General features: G+C 42.4%; 1 protein-coding gene across 1 annotated transcript; it reads right to left on the bottom strand.

Annotated features, from left to right (window-relative positions):
- Positions 1-682: 682 nt before the first annotated feature.
- Positions 683-14,587, bottom strand: LOC143297612 (uncharacterized). The gene is made up of 5 exons (XM_076610029.1): positions 13,542-14,587; positions 8,846-10,456; positions 8,086-8,230; positions 5,414-5,505; positions 683-860 (listed from the first exon to the last, which is right to left on the bottom strand). Exons 1-5 carry the CDS (start codon positions 14,255-14,257, stop codon positions 683-685), a joined length of 2,742 nt encoding a protein of 913 aa, XP_076466144.1. The 5' UTR covers positions 14,258-14,587.
- Positions 14,588-17,535: the final 2,948 nt, after the last annotated feature.

Genomic DNA, 17,535 nt, shown 5'->3' with positions numbered 1-17,535 from the left:
TCAGCAGCTGCAAACCCAGCAGCTCAACTGAATGTTTCCCCATTTGAAGTTTGTCTTGATGTAAACTTTATACCGGTGTCACTAACTGGAACTTCCATGTACCAGTTCCCCATAAAAGAGCTTTCCGGGAAGTTTGGACACTTCCATGTGCATGATACGCGTACACGGCCTGGGCTCCGCCTAGCTTCGATTCTTGTATTTGCCAGCTCTGTCCAGAACGTTTTGGTTAGCGAACTGACCATACGGAGTGTGTGCGAAATTGCTGCAGCATTTTGGTGTACCTGTGGTTTAAAGTTCTTTTTTCGCAACCGTGGAGTAATGATGTGAATATTATTGTACGGTGCTTCTTAACATCCTTGTTTTGCAAGTCTCTTGTGTGGAGTCTATCAAATGCCTGGTATACTTTCTGTATCCTGGCTGTAACATGACAGTCCAAGGGACAATCGTTAGAGACGGTGTTGCCTTTGGTCATAAAAGAAAGTTCAGCTGTTTACCATTGCTGATAACGCATGGATGTTGGTGGGCAATGTTGGTGAAGACTGGAGAAGAACTTATGTCCTTCTGAGTGTCAGGCCAACATACTAGATGCTTCGGGTAACTCATCGACGATTGTCTAAATGTGGTTCTCCTCATGGGCCATGAGGGAGCCTTTCCAATGTCTTTGTGTTTGCAGCAAGGTGTCTCATGCTTTCTTTTCTCGTTCGTTGGATGGACCCCCAATCTCCGCAAAGAAAGCCGTTGTAGGCTGCAGGTATTCCACACAGCCAAAGTATTTCCGGGTCACTGGAGTTAGGTCAGGCCAGTATCTTGTCCTTAGCACCTCATGGAAGGGGCAGGGCTGCGTTTGATCTGTTGTCTGGCTGTCAGTCCCACAGTGGCACCGTGCTGGTCACTTATGCGGAATTTAGCGTATGAGTGGCGGTTTGAGCGGTTATCTTGAGTTGGAACACTGACACCTGTTCCTACCTCGTCAGCAGATAGTAGGGGTCTGTCCTTCTGTGGCGTAGCTGTCACAAGCAAGGTGTTTCAGTACATTACATTGATACCCAATTCAAGTTTCCTAACAGTATCAAATTGAAAGGCACCGGGCTGACTAAATAGGTTTCTTGTCATTTGTACTTCTTCATGCACCATAGTCATGTCTAATCTAACATCAATGGGTGCCATTGCACTTTTCTTCATCTTCTTTTGTTTAAATTAATTATTCATTATGTGATGTTTTGACACACTCCTGTGCACGCTTTACGCAAAATATGAATTTTGCTTTTTTACTTTGGGTGGCGCTATATCCTTTCATGGCTTGTGTTAGAGAGGAAAACATTCACACAGCCAGTTATGCGGTAATAGAGTTCAACTGTCTGAAATCACAAAAAGAGGATGGCAACATATAACACAAGAGAGGCAATGCCTTCATGACCCACATGTGATTCCTTCTGGAGAAAAGAGGCAATTGCTTCATGACCCACATGTGATTCCTACTGGAGAAAAGAGGCAATGCCTTCACGGCACACATGTGATTCCTACTGGAGAAAAGAGGCAATGCCTTCACGGCACACATGTGATTCCTACTGGAGAAAAGAGGAAAAGCCTTCATGACCCACATGTGATTCCTACTGGAGAAAATTGGTAATGCCTTCACGGCACACATGCGATTCCTACTGGAGAAAAGAGGCAAAGCCTTCATTCCCCACATGTGATTCCTACTAGAGAAAAGAGGCAAAGACTTCATGACCTACATGTGATTCTTACTGGAGAAAAGAGGCAAAGCCTCCATGACCCACGTGTGATTCGTACTGGAGAAAAGAGGCAATGTTTTCATAGCAGACGTGTGATTCCTACTGGAAAAAAGAGGCAAAGCCTTCATGACCCACGTGTGATTCCTAATGGAGAAAAGAGGCAATGCCTTCATGACCCACATGTGATTCTTACTGGAGAAAAGAGGCAAAGCCTTCATGACCCACGTGTCATTCCTACTGGAGAAAAGAGGCAAAGACTTCATGACCCACATGTGATTCCTACTGGAGATTAGAGGCAAAGCCTTCATGACCCACATGTGATTCCTACTGGAGAGAAGAGGCAAAGCCTTCACGTCCATTGTGTGATTCCTGTTGTACAAGAACAACAATCCTGATAACGCTGAAGGTGGAGAGTGGTGGTTGAGCTGGAGATGGGTGGTTACTGATACATAACGATTAAATCATGTTTTTGCTCACACCCAGATATGAAAGTTTGTCGGGTGCAAGCAGCCAACATTTTATTGTTTACAACCATAATATAGATCTGTCAAAGATCCACCGAAGATCCAGAGGCTAAATGAATAAACCGTTTACATTTAGGAAGTTTGAAACGTTCAAAGCTGTTTGCTCTCAAAATAATTGCGGAAGTTGACTGCTGTGTGTATGCTTGAAAAACATTAAATGCACACATGTGTGGCACAACTTGAGATTTTTATTGGCTCAGGCTTGTTAATCAGATTGCATTTTCTTTCAGTTGGTCGGGGACACGATGCAATAACTGATGATACACACACGCACACACACACACACACAGAATCGCGAATTATTGGTTGAATGTAGATTCCGACTGGGACAAGACTTTACAGGCAAGATGGCTGCTTTCGACTGAAATTGTCAGCATGAACATTCTAGAGCTTCGCTATTCTCTTTTAGATATTTCTATACAGGAAACACGTCGGTGCTGTAGATAGTGTCATTTTGTATATTCTGTACGGAATTTGTTATTTTCCTTGACCTGTGCACAAGAAAATAAGCCATGCAGTCATTAGACTCAAAGGAAACCTTCCAGCAATGAGCCGGGGATGACCCAATAAAAATATCGAAGATCCAGAGGCTAAAGGAATAAATCGCTTAGAATCAGGAAGAGTTACAACCTATCATTGTGAGTGCAATTTTGTTTGTTTTCCCTGATGTTTGATTTAATTTGGTATTAAGAGACAAGGTATTTCCAGAGACAAATCTATTTGTTAAAGTCGAACACGCACAGAGAGACAGGCACAGAAAGAGAGACAAAGACATGCTCACACACACACACACACACACACACACACGAATCACCATGTTATTACAAAGACTCACGCTGTCTGTAAGCACACAGTCAAGAGTCCATGAAGAGGGGTGTTCTAAGTGGCAACCTGCATCATTCTGATTCAATATGTGAAGTTTGTGTTGCAGATTGACCACCATACACTCACTTACCCGAAGTCAGCTGCATTTATCAATGATCAACAGATGCAATACGCAATGTGCTTGCATTAATTAGAACTGTACGCGATTCCTTCGTGAGGAGTAACAATGATAGTGATGATTGCAGGAGTCGTTTGTTGCAGTGGAACATGTGAACATCATTCCATTGAATTTGTTAACATCTACATTTCTGTACGTGTTTGTTCTGGAAACACGTCTTGAAATATGTTTTAAGTTGTGGGGTTTGGATGTTGGCTGGAGGTGGGGGTGATGTTACAAACATACATTTTCTCTGGTGAAGACTCGGTTTCCGTCCATGAGCTCCACGAAGACCATGAATTAAATTTGATATCTTTTGACATCAGTCATGATTCAAAGCAATATGCACAATATGCACAATGCTGCGCAATAGTTAATTTTTTTTCTCATAAAGACAGGACCTTAATTAGTTTCCCTCAACTTGCAGTTCTCTCTCACTCTCCCAACTTATAGATCTAGATCAACTAATGCCATTTCGTGCATCATCCAATGAGTTCTATAGGCTTGCAGTGCAGTTTCCCGTTTTTTTTTTGTTTGTTTGTTTGTTTGTTTTTTTGTTTGTTTGTTTTTTTTTTTTTTACTCTTGGGATTTACTATCAAGATTTCCTTTCAGTCCACTGCACTTATTATCCCTCTTTTCTGGACCACATGGGCAGTGTCTGGTATCTTTCCATGTTTAGATTTCAAAACAAAATTATGACTATTATCTTATTTTCAATTTTTCATTCCCTTCAGTTTTCTGCTTTTTTTTTTTTTTTTTTTTTTTTTTTAAGAGACATATTCTTGACAAAAGAGGTGCCGAGCTGAGTTCCTTTTTGATTGAGTGAGAGTGTTTCTGTCCAGTCAGCAGTCGAAGCATTTAGCAAATCCGGAGAGTACGAAATATCTTACGCTTGTGGTGCATACTGCCCGCACCCCTCCTCCGCTAATTTTTGAGACACAAGTTTACAGATAGGTACAATAATAAGACGCGTTTTAAACCAAAGGACAAATAAGTCTGAAGGTTAAAAGTTAAGCCAACACTTTTTTGACACCTCTTCCAGTTGGCTTGGGTTTATCATTTCTGTCTCTCTCTCTCTCTCTCTCAATCTCTCTGTATATATATATATATATATATATATATATATATATATATATATATATATATATATATATGTCTCTCTCTGTGTGTGTGTGTGTGTGTGTGTGTGTGTGGAAATTCAATAGCCACCTGTACCTCAGCCAAAGTTTCATTTCATTTCAAGGGTGTGATTGATCCGTCTTGAATCAGGTCACATATCGTGAGGATAATTACTGAGTGGTTTGACAGCCAATACACACCCTGATGGAACTAGACAGGAATGACTCACTGGGTCTGGAAAAACAAACAAACAAACCGAACACTCAACAAGCAAACTGACACGCACCTTAGACGATACAAGGGACCACACATAATCAGAGGAAATGGGCCGAGTTTGAGTTCAATGCTGAACGGGTTTTTTTTTCCCCTATTCTTCTTATTTCATTTAAATTTATTCAATCAATACAGAACACAAATGTTAACTGATAACAATGCGTTTACAATTTTGATGTAAAATGTACAAACAAAAACTTAAATCACTCAGTTCAACTTTTCATCCGGACGGCTTTCCAGATCAACGAATAAGTCTCATACACTTGTTATTTTATGTTTGGTATCGTTCATTAGAAAATCAACCAGATGCTTTATCTTGTTACTTATTATATCATGCTGTGGCCAATAGTTTGAGGATGCATAGTTTCATCTGGAAGTCTCTGTCATCTCCCAAGTGTCCCTGTCCTACATGCAAAGAGTGATATCGTCATTATCAATACTGCATTGTAACGTGCAGCTACTCACAAAACAGCTGTAGGATAGAACATAGATACATGTCACATATATTACAAGGTTTCATTGTATGCCACTATGTGCAGATCCACAGTTACCCTCCTACAGTGTAAGGCAAAAGTGGAAGGCGTGATGTGGTGTGATCATAATAATGGCAATGCCCACCAGTATTGTTATGCTGGCGACATTCTGTCAGTCATAAAAGGTTAAAAAGACGTAGTATCATGAATAAATAAACCGACTGGCAGATTCTGAGGCAGAGCTTTGAGAATGGCAACTCCTATCTGGACGGCTGGAACCACGACAGAATGATCTCCCTTCTTACTCAAAGGCCCTGCTTGGGCTGGTCAGATACAACTGTACGGGGAGCATGCAAGTCAAGTCGATGTCTTTACAGAAGACATTGGCTCCAATGTTCTGTGGCATATGGACAGTGCAAAGGCATCAGCTGTTGGAATTCGCCATCACTTCCAGAGGTGGATAAAAATGGTCTGCCCACTGTGTCAAATTTTGATTGAATGTGTGAATGTTACACTGATGCACTTGACTTTCCATGTGTCTTGATCCTACGATGGTGAACACGTTACACACACACACACCACACACACACACCACACACACACACACAGGACACAGTTCCGGCAGTGTACGTTGCGCTGTCAACTGGGACATGTTACTGTGGATTCTGGCTCGTTCGCGTGCTCTTTTGTGTGGCTTTTGTGTGTGTTTTTTTGTGTGTGTTTTTTTTTTTTTTTTTTTTTTAATACACGTTTTTGTTATTTTGTGATCTGGTGTTGATAATTTGGACGGAAGGGCTGACATCCTCAGCATAGCGTTGTTTGATGATTTGTTTTAAGGAGCTTTATGATTAAGATGTGTTACGAGTTGTGTCTGTACTGCACTTTCTTTTAAGTGATTAAAACACACAAAAAACACAAGAGCAGAACATACACGCACATATGTATGTATGTTGATTGAGGATGGGTCAGCACCTTTCAGGCATGATCTTTTCAGATCTCCTGTACATGTGGTTATTTGATGGCAGTACGTTGTTATCTGTCTTTTAAATTCGTATGAAGGGAACACAAAGGGCTGGCCATCGTTTAAATGTGTCTTTTGTGACTTTGTTTTCTCCGTGACTGCGTTTAGACTGAGCAGGCTGTGGCAGAGTGAATGAATGTATTCGCTTTTCTCTGGTTCACCTGGAAGGAAAGTGGCCGATGACCCGACTCACAGTTTGGTTTAGCAAACGTTTTCTACTACGTTGTTGTATATCTGACTTGAAGTTTTGTCCGGATATACGTCGTTGGCGAGTTGCACCCCTATCCTCGCATATTCTTACAAGACCTTTTCTCCCTTCTTCAACAGTGGAATTAGAGAGTGTCCTATTCCTCATGGAATAGGGAAGGTATACCTAATTGCGAACAGCGTGTAAATGCGAACAGTTCGTGTACCGCCCCACTTCGAAGCGTTCTCACCACACACATTTCACAATTCAGTTCTGTTTCGACCTCGTTCTGATACCTTAATGAATATCCGTTACCAAAAATCAGTCAAATATCAGCTGTTTCTGGCGATTTCCGCGCTCTTTCTTCTCATCGCGCACCACCGCCGACCAAGTTCACAAGCGTGCTCTCAGAATCCTAAAATCAAGGGAAGCATGTAGTAGGACTTCAACTTTGACACAGCTGATTGACTGGATATGTTGAATGCGAATTACCAGTGCTGGGAGAATTTAGCAAAGATGGAAGCCTCGACGTCTCACATTTTCTGTCACAAAAAATGTTCAAAAGCTTCACAATGTATAGGTACACTCTCACTCAATCTCTGTTGTTGTTCTCTCCATTTGTTCACATATTGCATCCGGATAAAAGGTGTATATCTCGAATGCTCTTCTTTTTGTTTCATGGTGGACGGCAAAGCCACATTTTTGTCTATGACATTTGCGGTGTTGAAAATGCAGGAGATCTGACATCTTTGGATCCTTCAGCAGACTGCATAAAAAGAAAGGAGTGACATGTCCTCACACATTTCCATGCATGTGTGTTGATAAATGGTGTAAGGCTGTACTTTATGTGAATATCCTTTTGGGTGAAATGCGTGTGACTCGAAATAATCGAGTTTGTTTGTGTCTCTTTCTTCTTGTCTGTGACCTTATTGTTACAACAATGATATACTTATGTGGGATTGATAAGAAAGCATTAAATAAATTGTAAAGCATGTGTATTTGAAGAAGAAGAAGAAGAAGAAGAAGATGATGATGATGATGATGATGATGATGATGATATGGACACTTACACAGCACTTATCCTCAGTCGAAGAGCAAGCTCTAAACACTTTAAATACACAGTCATTTGCACAGCATCTTATATCAACAGGAATGCAGCTGTGCACCTTTGACGTTGAAAATTCCTCTGATACTACATCTCACTGTGGTATACCACTGTAAATAGATTTGGAAAAAAAAAAAAGATAAAAAAGTAAAACCAAACCTTTTTAAATTAAGCAAATAAAAAAGAAAGCCTTTTCTAATTGAGGGTTTGAAAAAACTGGGGATATATTTTCATTGACAATGATTCTATTTCATTAAGGTGTGAACAGTCAACACCCTTTTAGTATTTTATGTACATTCCATGTGCATGTATGTAGATAAACAGAGAAAAACTATTCACTAAATGAGCAATCAACTGAACTCTTGTTATTTCCATTGTTTGCATCAGAATCACAGTAGCTGGTGTTGCTATCTTGTTGTATATGTAACCACTGCAACATTTTTTCTGTCTTTACTACTTTGGATCTGATACAAACTCGCACAACCTCTTCTGCCAGATTTGAATTCATCTTCGGGAGCTCAGACTGCATGTTCCCTAGAATCTTCTTGGTTCTTTGCTGCAGTTGAGCGGTTCTTCTTTTCTCCAGTACTGCATTCAAAGTATACAGAAAAGGATTCAGGGCAGAATTCAGTGGCAAAATAAAGATGGCAGCCCAGACATTTACCACACCAGGGATGGGAACTCCACGATTGGCCAGCAGGCCCATCAGACCAACAGGAAACCAGCAACAGAAGTCTGTGAAAACTACAAGGAAAAGGCGTCGAGCAATGGTCAGCTCCTGTGACCGCCTTTGCGCTCCAGCCAGTTTACTGACGTTGCGAATTGTACAATAAATACAAATTTGACCTATCCCAATGAGAATGAAAATACTAAAATTCAAGATAATAAAAACCCCAAAAGCATAGAACTGACCAGAGAACTGGTGGCGTGTGACTGGAAGAGGGAGGCAAATGCTCGTCTCCCCATAGAAATCTAAGTTAAGCAATAATGGTGCAGCTGCAATGGACAGACCAAGAAACCACACAATACCACAGACTACTAGAGAGGAACACCCATTAAGGTGAAAGTGTTTTTTGAATGGGAAATACAAGACCAGCAGTCGATCTAGAGTAATGAGACAGATAACCATGGCAGACGCCTCACTGGATACTAGACCCAGGAATCCTGCAATTGTACATTCTAAACTCTTTTTCCATTCACTTTCTTTTGATACATACATTCCACGAGATTTAACATCTGCTATGCCAATGATCATCATGTAGACTCCCATGAATATGTCAGCAGTACAGAGGTTACAGACCAACACTCGAAATGCAGGAGGTGATGCCTTTTGTTTTTCAAACGCTCGGTACAAGAGAACACCACCATTACCAATAATTGACAGAAAAGAAAACGTCCACAGAAACACCCTGAAAAAGTCTGACCGTAACAGGTCAGTGCATGAAGACAGTTCGTCGACAGGTGCATGACACTCAGTCAAAGCAGGGTGAAAATAACTACAACATAATTTTGGGTCATCAGTGAGTAGCTTGTGTAAATTACGTAGACCAAAGAAGACTTCTTTATCATAGAATTTAATCTTGTTTCGCTGGATATCCAAAGTCGTCAGCTGCGTCAGTGCACTTAAAGCCCTGTCTTCGAGAGATTCAAGACCAGTGTCCGTGACTATAAAATGGAAAATACTAACTAGACCTGACGATCTTATAAACTCATGAAAGGACGAATCAAGAACCCTGACAAATGGATTTCCTGACAGATTCAGTGTTCGCAAACCCGTTAGCTGTTCAAACACTAGTGAGGACAAGTTCATCAAATTATTAAAGCTAAGATCAATGATTTTTAGTAATGACATGCTTCTTAAGACTGCAGTCTCTAATCTACAATAGGACAGATTCAAAAACTGCAACCTTGTCATGAATTGTAAGTGATGTAAAGACACATTTACACTTCCACTAAGATCCAGGTAACGTGCACTCCACAAAGACTGCGGTTCAGAGAGGTTGGTACAGAAGTAGGCATACCCTTCACAAACACAGTCTGTTGGGCAGGGAAGATTGCAGTATCGTTCATCATCTTTGTAAGGACAGTGATTAATCCCATCACAGACAAATTTAGGATGCATGCAGTGCCTGGAATATTGACATATGTAAAACCCAGGGCATGTGATATTCTCAGAAGGGATATTTTCATCTTCGCCAAATTGACAGTCAAGTTCTCCATTGTTGAGAAGGAATGATGGAATGTAGTTTCCGTTAGTGCACTGAAACAATCCTTCGTCATTGTTTTTGTCGTAGAGTTCCATCCTGGACATGCCATAGCCATCGAGAGTTACAACAGAATGGTAATATAGTACGAACGGAAGTTCTCTCATAGGGGCTGAAATAGGACAACCATCTATATACATTACGTAGAGATAAGGAACGCAGCCAATACCAGTGCACACAATGCCTTGATTGCAAAATGTACAGTCCATCTCATCTGATCCATCAAAACAGTCAGTCATACCGTTGCACCGTTCGGATTTTGCGATTGTTTGAAGATTGTCACAAACGAACATTGTCTTGTCCACTGGGGATTCAATCACCGGACGACAGTTTATTTCATCACTTCCATCAGCACAATCACTGTTCCCATCACACACCAAGGCATAGTGAACATGTGGTCCGTAACGACAATGGAACACAGCAAAACCGTTTGGGGACAACTGGTCCACGTCATCAGACTGACAGCGATGGAATGTCTGCACCAAAGAACCGTCAGCACACTGCGTTGTGGGTATTTGGTCAAGTGGGCTACTGGGTGGAAGAAAGTAAGCACTTAAAGGTCGACTTACACTCACACTTGGCTGAGCGGGGTTCCGTCTCATGCAGACATAACCATCAGGGAAAGAGTCAGGAAGGACGCATCTCAAGGGCTGAAAGTGGATACCAGGATTAGCATTGAGAGTGCCACAGTCCAGCAATGGTCCATCTCTCTGGAGCTGTTGTTGTTCGTAGGCTATGGGACTGCCTTTGTCCCCCCACTGCCATAGGTATCTGCACAAACTTCCGGGATGAATGATGGCTTTTTAAATCTTTTTGAATCGTGTACGATAAATTCATACGATCTATGGCAGCATTTGATAACATTGAAATTGACATCTGCGCAACCAACCGGGGTAAATAGAAAATAATTTGTTGATCTATTGAAATTTTATTTGACATCATTCATTCATTCATTGATTCATTCGTTCCTTTTTTGGAATTGGTTCGTTTGCACAATCATTTATTCTTTCATTAGTTGATGTTGAATAGATGATGTTTCGTGTCGTAAGTGTGCACTTTATTGTCTAGCTTTGATTTTTTTTCTTCACCTCATTGGTTTATTGCCTTATAGTGTGATTCACACACACACACACACACACACACACACACACACACACACACACACACACACACACACACAAACACACACATTCATTCATTCATTCATTTCAGCATACACATAGGCACTCATGGAATGAGTGGGGGAAATGGGTGAGAGACTGGTCTTGGAGAGGGGTTGTATAGAGAAAAGCAAACGTTCTGACAAACAAACAAACCATCAGACAAAAATACATAGGAAGGAAACGAGCAGCAGTAGAGTGGTGATGTAAAGGATAGGGCAGTCATCAGGAATATGATCAGTGAAAAAAGTGACAACAAGTTTAATAATAATAATAATAATAATAATAATAATAATAATAATGGTACTTATATAGCGCTAAATCTTGTGCATAAACAAATCAAAGCGCTTTCGCACCAGTCATTCTCACGCAAGCATAACTTAATGAGGTTGATGGGAATAAAATAACCGTCTGCTAAAATCTACGCCCCTTCATTTTGTAATATATCTACTCCTAAATAGAATTTTTAATCTAATATAGAATTTCGATTCTCAGTTTGCAATATTAGCGTGCAAGTAGTGCTAATTCAGAATAGACAGAATCTTAAAATGACATTGGCGTCAGTATTGCCCAGTCAATACTAAGTCCTATATCTACATATTTGGATTCTTTCTTTCTTTCTTTATTCATTTATAAATGTATTTATTTACAAATATGTTTATCTACTTATTCATTCATTCGTTTATTCATATATCTATTTATAGATGTGGGTCAGGTCAGGGGCATAGCCCTTGCTACTGGTACCATGTAACCCAGTACTACCTGCCACATGTGAAGTCTCCCAACGACGGACCAGCAAGACCGAGTCCATGTTCCAACCAACTAGCTCACAGAACGCCAGTGCCTCCCCCCAACCTGCAATCAAGATCGATGACACATAGATCAAGTCAGTCGACAAGTTTTGCTACCTGGGCAACACCCTATGCAGCAACGGTGCCCTTGATGCAGGTGACGCTGCGCATCGCCAAGGCCAGCTCCGCCTTTGGCAGACTCAACATCAGGCTGTGGAACAACAAAGGCATCAGGCTCAGCACCAAAATCAGAACCTACAGATCTGTTGTGCTGACCACCTTTTTGTACTGCTGTGAAACATGGACGACGTATCGCCGTCACATTCAACAACTTGAGCAGTTTCACCAGAGATGCCAACGAAAGATCCTCGGCTTAAAGTGGCAAGACAGGGTCTCCAACCTCCAGGTCCTAGAGAGGAGCGGCCTGCCCAGCATCGAAAGCCTGCTTATCCAGTACCAGCTACGCTGGAAAGAACACGTTGTCCACATGACAGACAGCAGGATCCCAAAGATGCTTTTGCATGGCCAGCTGAAGGAAGGCCACCGTGAACTTGGAAGACCCTGCAAGCACTTCAAGGACACCTTGAAGACAAACCTCAAAGGCTTTGAAATAGACATCGCTTCATGGGAAACTCATGCCCTTGACCGCTCTCGCTGGAGGATGCTGTGCTCTAGTGGCATAAAGACGTTTGAAAATAAGAGAACGCTAGTTATTAAGGAGAAGCGTGAGCGAAGGAAGCAGGGCTCAACTTCTGGAGACTTTTTCCCTTGCAACACCTGTGGAAAGTGCTGCGCATCCAGAATCGGCCTCCTATGTGAGGGCACACACCGACAGATAAACCTGCCTACCTACTCATCCGTCGGACCGACGGGAGAGTCCATCATCATTTATAGATGGAGAGAATCAGTTCGCACGTTATAGTGTGCTTCTGTTTCTATGTAAACAATTCTGAAATATATAGACAGTATATATAAAGACAGAAAATAAAAGTAAAGTAAAGTAGACTCGAGCTCCCAAACAAGTGTGCAGGTCAGATAAACGGAAGAGAACAGTGATTTTCAAGTTAGGAGTGTACTCCACCTACGGGAGAGTCTCTTGGAAACAAAACGAACATTCGGATCTGGGGGAAAAAAAAAGAAAAGAAAAAAAAAGTTACAAGTTTCCTTAGTGACTCATCTCTTTTTTCCTCTACTAGGTTTTTAATATGTTGGTTAACTCTGTCACGAATTCATTCATTCTGAATTTGTACTCCAAATTTCCTCAACTATTTAGCTAATATATAAAAGTGGACAACAGTGGAGCGTTGAATCTACTTTGGTACATACGAGAATAGGATGTCTATCAAATATGTACAACAATACATGAACTCTGTATTAGTGCAATCCAAGTGCAATCTCCATTTCCTGTATATATTTAACTCACTCAGTACGGCCAGTCCTCTCTTCTCCTCTACACAGACCCCTCGGATGTCTGAATGACCCAACGTTTAGCTTCCGTCGTCAGAATTGTTGTATTCTTTGTCAACATTCACCTCTTCAGTATAAGAGCCTTGCACTTGCAATATTTTGATGATGGTACTTGGGGTGAAACGCTGTTAACGTCGTCTCTTTCGCCGTTCGTATGGAGAGAGTTAAACAAATTATCATTTCATTCTGTCATGATTCGATATTAGTCGATGGGTTCAACGAATCATCATACAAATCAGTTTCAGTTTCAGATTCAACAGGGAATCAAAACGTGGAAAGAGATCCATACACGTTACATTTCTGAGAAAAAAAAAAGTGAAGCAGATGTGTTACCTCTGTAAAGCCTATTTACGAAAGCAAATGGAAATGAAATGGAAACAAACATATGAAAGAAGGGGGTGGGGGTGGCGGGGGGGACAAAGAAGAAAAGAAGAGGACCTGTATAGGTGACGCTGTAGCTCAGATACTGGCTTCGCTTTCTTGATGCCTACAACTGCATTTCTGTGACCGCTCTGCCGTAACATGTTGCTCACCAGTGTGATTCCTTCATCATCAGGCAGTGTGGCCAAGGAACCCCCGTACTTGGAGGCACACGTTTTCTCCGCCACACTGGGGAAGGTGGCATGAGAATGACCTGGAACGTACGAAAAGAGCATGACGAATTCCATCTTCAAACACTGATCCTTGTAAGGTGCCCACCCTTTCTCACAACCTTGTTTGGTGTACTCACACCCCTCTTCGTCCTCGTTGAAGACACACTGCTGGACCATGTTGCATCTGAAAGCGGTGGGGATGGTTATGTTCCCGGAGCAATCATACTGTAAACCGCTTGGGCTCGGCACTGGTGTGAACACTTTACGCGGCATTCTTGAAATGGGATGGAAGTAGTACGAGATGTTCACATTGGAATATGTGTATTTGTAGAAGGTATAAGGGGCATCCAGGACAACAAGCACTCTTGCTTCTTGTAGTAGAAGAGGAGTGAAATTCATGTATGATGTTTTACTTGTGAACTTCCTCTGCTCTACTCTTTCTCCTGAGCCCTTCGCTAGTGTGAAGATCCAGAGTTCACAGTTGTATCGCAGGAACACTTCATTGAACTTAAAGATGATTCCATCATCAGGAGAGGAAGTTCGGATGTCCCATGTCCACATGTCGTTGCAGTGTTGTCGAGTTTCTCTTAACTCAATGACTCCGTCTCCTGCTGTTCTTACTTCTTCCACGTTCTGACACAGAGATTTCTGAGTGGTGGAAGACGAAGAGAAAACTGCATCTGTCGTGTATTTGCCAGAAAACAAGACGTGTTCCTCACCCCAAGTCTGTCTCTTCCATGAGTTGTTTTGTGTGACATTGTGGGGTACAGTGTAAGCAAGATCCTGAGTTCTGTGAGTGAACGTCTCATTGTCATCAGTTTGTCCTGTCACAATTGAATCTGGCCATAGAAACAGCAGGCACAGGCACAGCAGAAATCTGGCCCAGCTTCGTCTTGGTCTTCTCTCCATCCTTTGCGTCCTTCGGTACACCGTTATACATGGAACAGAGAATAAAAAAAGTGTTGCAAGTAAGCAGTCAGTTACTTATTTCGTCTGTAGAATACAATAGTAATCCACAAATCTACCGACTGTCGCACAAATTGGAATAAAGAAAATTGAAATACAGAAAAAAAGGGCACATAAAATTGAAATACAGAAAAGTAACACAGTCAACAAGCTGATTATGAGAACTATCCAGCACTCGGGGCCATCTTTACAACGCAGTGCTTCAGGCCGACCAGGAAACTCCTGGATTCTCGATTAAGAAAGAAAAAAAAGAAGCGAAGAAACAAAAAAGGTACACCGGGAAAGAAAAGGAAATTCGGGAATTCCTTGCTGAAATAAGATCAGCACACCAAGCCCACCTGGTGCATCGTCTTGCCCGCAGAATAAAGCTAGTTTGGGACTCCCGTGTAGCAAGCGCCTACGAAGCTCCATGACATCTAAAACAAACAGAGGACAGACCTTGCATAGAGAACCAAGATCTAGTGTGACACCGGGAACTTCGGCCTGTTTTACCAGGTCCTGAGAGCAATGAAGGTTGCACTTTCCACGCGCCCAGTCCCCTTTGAAGCTCAGATGGTAAAAACCTGCTGACCAAAAAGGACACCATCATAGACTACAGGCCAGCACATTTCCAAGTACTCTACAGAGCCAGCTGCCGGTATAAAGTACAAGCACTACATTCAAACATAAGTTAAGATTTAATGGAAAAGATGGGTGTGTGCATATTTTGATTTGCACACAACATATTAAGAGCAATTTAGTATAAGATCACAAGCATTTGTGAATATCAAAATGCTACATCGTTGTGTCCTATGTACATAAAATACAAACAACTTTAATAATTCACATTTTCAGTTGTCTGTTGAAAAAGTCGAATCTACTTGGCACTCAGTGTGAGACACAGAAATATCTTGATGATGTCTTATTTTTTATTCTTCTTTTATTTCTGATAATTACTCAGGTTTTGATCACAGAAAAATGTCTGTCTGTTTGTAATTTGGTTTGTCCCAACAATAAAACTAAAGAAAATGGCACAAAATATTGATTTAATGGCAACAGATCGTTTTAACATTACTCACTGAATGAATTACATCATCATAAAATTTGTCAGCACACAAAGTAAAGCTAAGATGATTCTAACGGAATTCCTTGCACAGGTAATATCAGAATACACATAAACATCAAGAATACACCAAGAATCCACAAATTTGAACAGAAGTGGTTCCTATACATGGGATTAATAAACGATTTAAATGATTAAAGCTTAGTACGGTACATCGGAATATATAAGAATGGTTGAGGACACTAGTTTTTGCTGCATTGTTTCTATTTTATTGTATTTTATTACTGTGTACAACATTAATGGGTCAGGTCAGGGATATAGCCCTTGCTACTGGTACCATGTAACCCAGTACTACCTGCCGCATGTGAAGTCTCCCAACGACGGACCAGGCGGAGGAGGAAACCTTTCCCAACGGATGTGAAGGCGGAAGAGGATGACCAAAGGGCAGGGGGAGCGCATCCTTGGCTGGAAGTCCTCCAAGGAGACGGAGCTCCGAAGAAAAAAACCTGCACCTGCCGAGGCCGTCCTACACGTGGCAGTATAAGCACCTTTGGGACTGTGAGCGTCGGTAGGCGAGAGAGTGGGGAAGGGACTGCACAACTCCTCCTCACTAAAAAAGAGTCACCTGTGCTGGTCAGGCAACCAGGCTAATGTCGGAACGACGAGCTAGCCCTTCAACACCCAGCTTTGCCAAGCCCTGTGGCGATGGAGAAGTGGTAACGGGGACAGGCAGAGGATGCTGCTGGCAGTTCCTAGTCACGACTCTGCACGCAGGCAGCTGTGGGGTGATGGTCGTCCGCCGTAGACTGGGGCAGATGCGGCGCCCGCATCCTCCCACAGTGTCAGAGCAGCCCTTTTTAGGGACAGCACTGTTCTCTCCACATGGGGAAGGGGAGATAAAATGATCCCTAAACATAGCCTGCCTCGCCTAGTACCTCGTTGGAAACCGCACCTACTTGGACATTCAACACTAGCGGTCGAAAACAACAGAAGAAAAGAACCACGAAACATGCCCTTACTCTGGATGCCTGGAATGTTTGCACCCTTTTAGACAGAGACGACAGACCAGAAAGACGCACAGCGCTCATTGCTAGAATGCTTGACCGCTACCAGGTGAACATAGCAGCCCTGAGCGAAACCAGGTTTGCGGGTGAAACCCAGCTGGAGGAAGCTGGAGGGGGCTACACTTTCTACTGCATTGGGAACCCAGATGGCACCACAAGAACCTCAGACGTGGGCTTTGCCATGCAAACCAAACTTGCACGACAGCTTGACAGCCTTCCACGTGGGATAAACGATAGGCTGAAGACCCTCCGTCTGAAGCTGTCCAAGGATCGCTTCTCCACAGTCATCAGCTGCTATGCCCCAATGATGACCAACCCTTATGATATCAAAGTAGCTTTCTACGAGGAGCTCAGCCCCATCATTTCAGCGGTAGACAAAAAGGACAGGCTGATCATCCTTGGGGATTCCATTGCCCGCGTCGGCGTGGACTTCTCCACGTGGCCAAAAGTCCTAGGACAGCACGGCACTGGCAAGTGCAACTCCAACGGACTGCTTTTGCTCTCGCTCTGTGCGCAGCATGGACTGACCATGACCAACAACCTTTTCCAACAAGCAGAAAAGTACAAGAACACATGGATGCACCCCCGCTCCAAGCAATGGCACATGCTGGACTCTGTGATTGCCCGGCAGAGGGACAGAGGTGATGTTTCCATTACACGCTGCATGAGAGGAGCATTCTGTTGGTCGGACCATCACCTGGTACGCAGCAGACTTGCACGCAAGCTCCAACCAGCCAGGCAGAAACGCCCTAGGAAGCTGCTCACCA

Source organism: Babylonia areolata, chromosome 23, assembly GCF_041734735.1.
Source record: "Babylonia areolata isolate BAREFJ2019XMU chromosome 23, ASM4173473v1, whole genome shotgun sequence".
Lineage (NCBI taxonomy): Eukaryota > Metazoa > Mollusca > Gastropoda > Neogastropoda > Buccinidae > Babylonia > Babylonia areolata.
This window is presented reverse-complemented; position numbering and strand designations above follow the sequence as displayed.

Excerpts from the sequence above, each read along its gene's own strand:
- LOC143297612 (XM_076610029.1), bottom strand. The coding sequence starts at position 14,257 with ATGTGGACATGGGACATCCGAACTTCCTCTCCTGATGATGGAATCATC. Across the intron at positions 10,457-13,541 it reads CTACAGCGTCACCTATACAG|ATACCTATGGCAGTGGGGGG; the intron begins GTCCTCTTCTTT and ends AAGTTTGTGCAG. Across the intron at positions 5,506-8,085 it reads GAGTTCCCATCCCTGGTGTG|AACATTGGAGCCAATGTCTT; the intron begins GTAAATGTCTGG and ends CATATGCCACAG.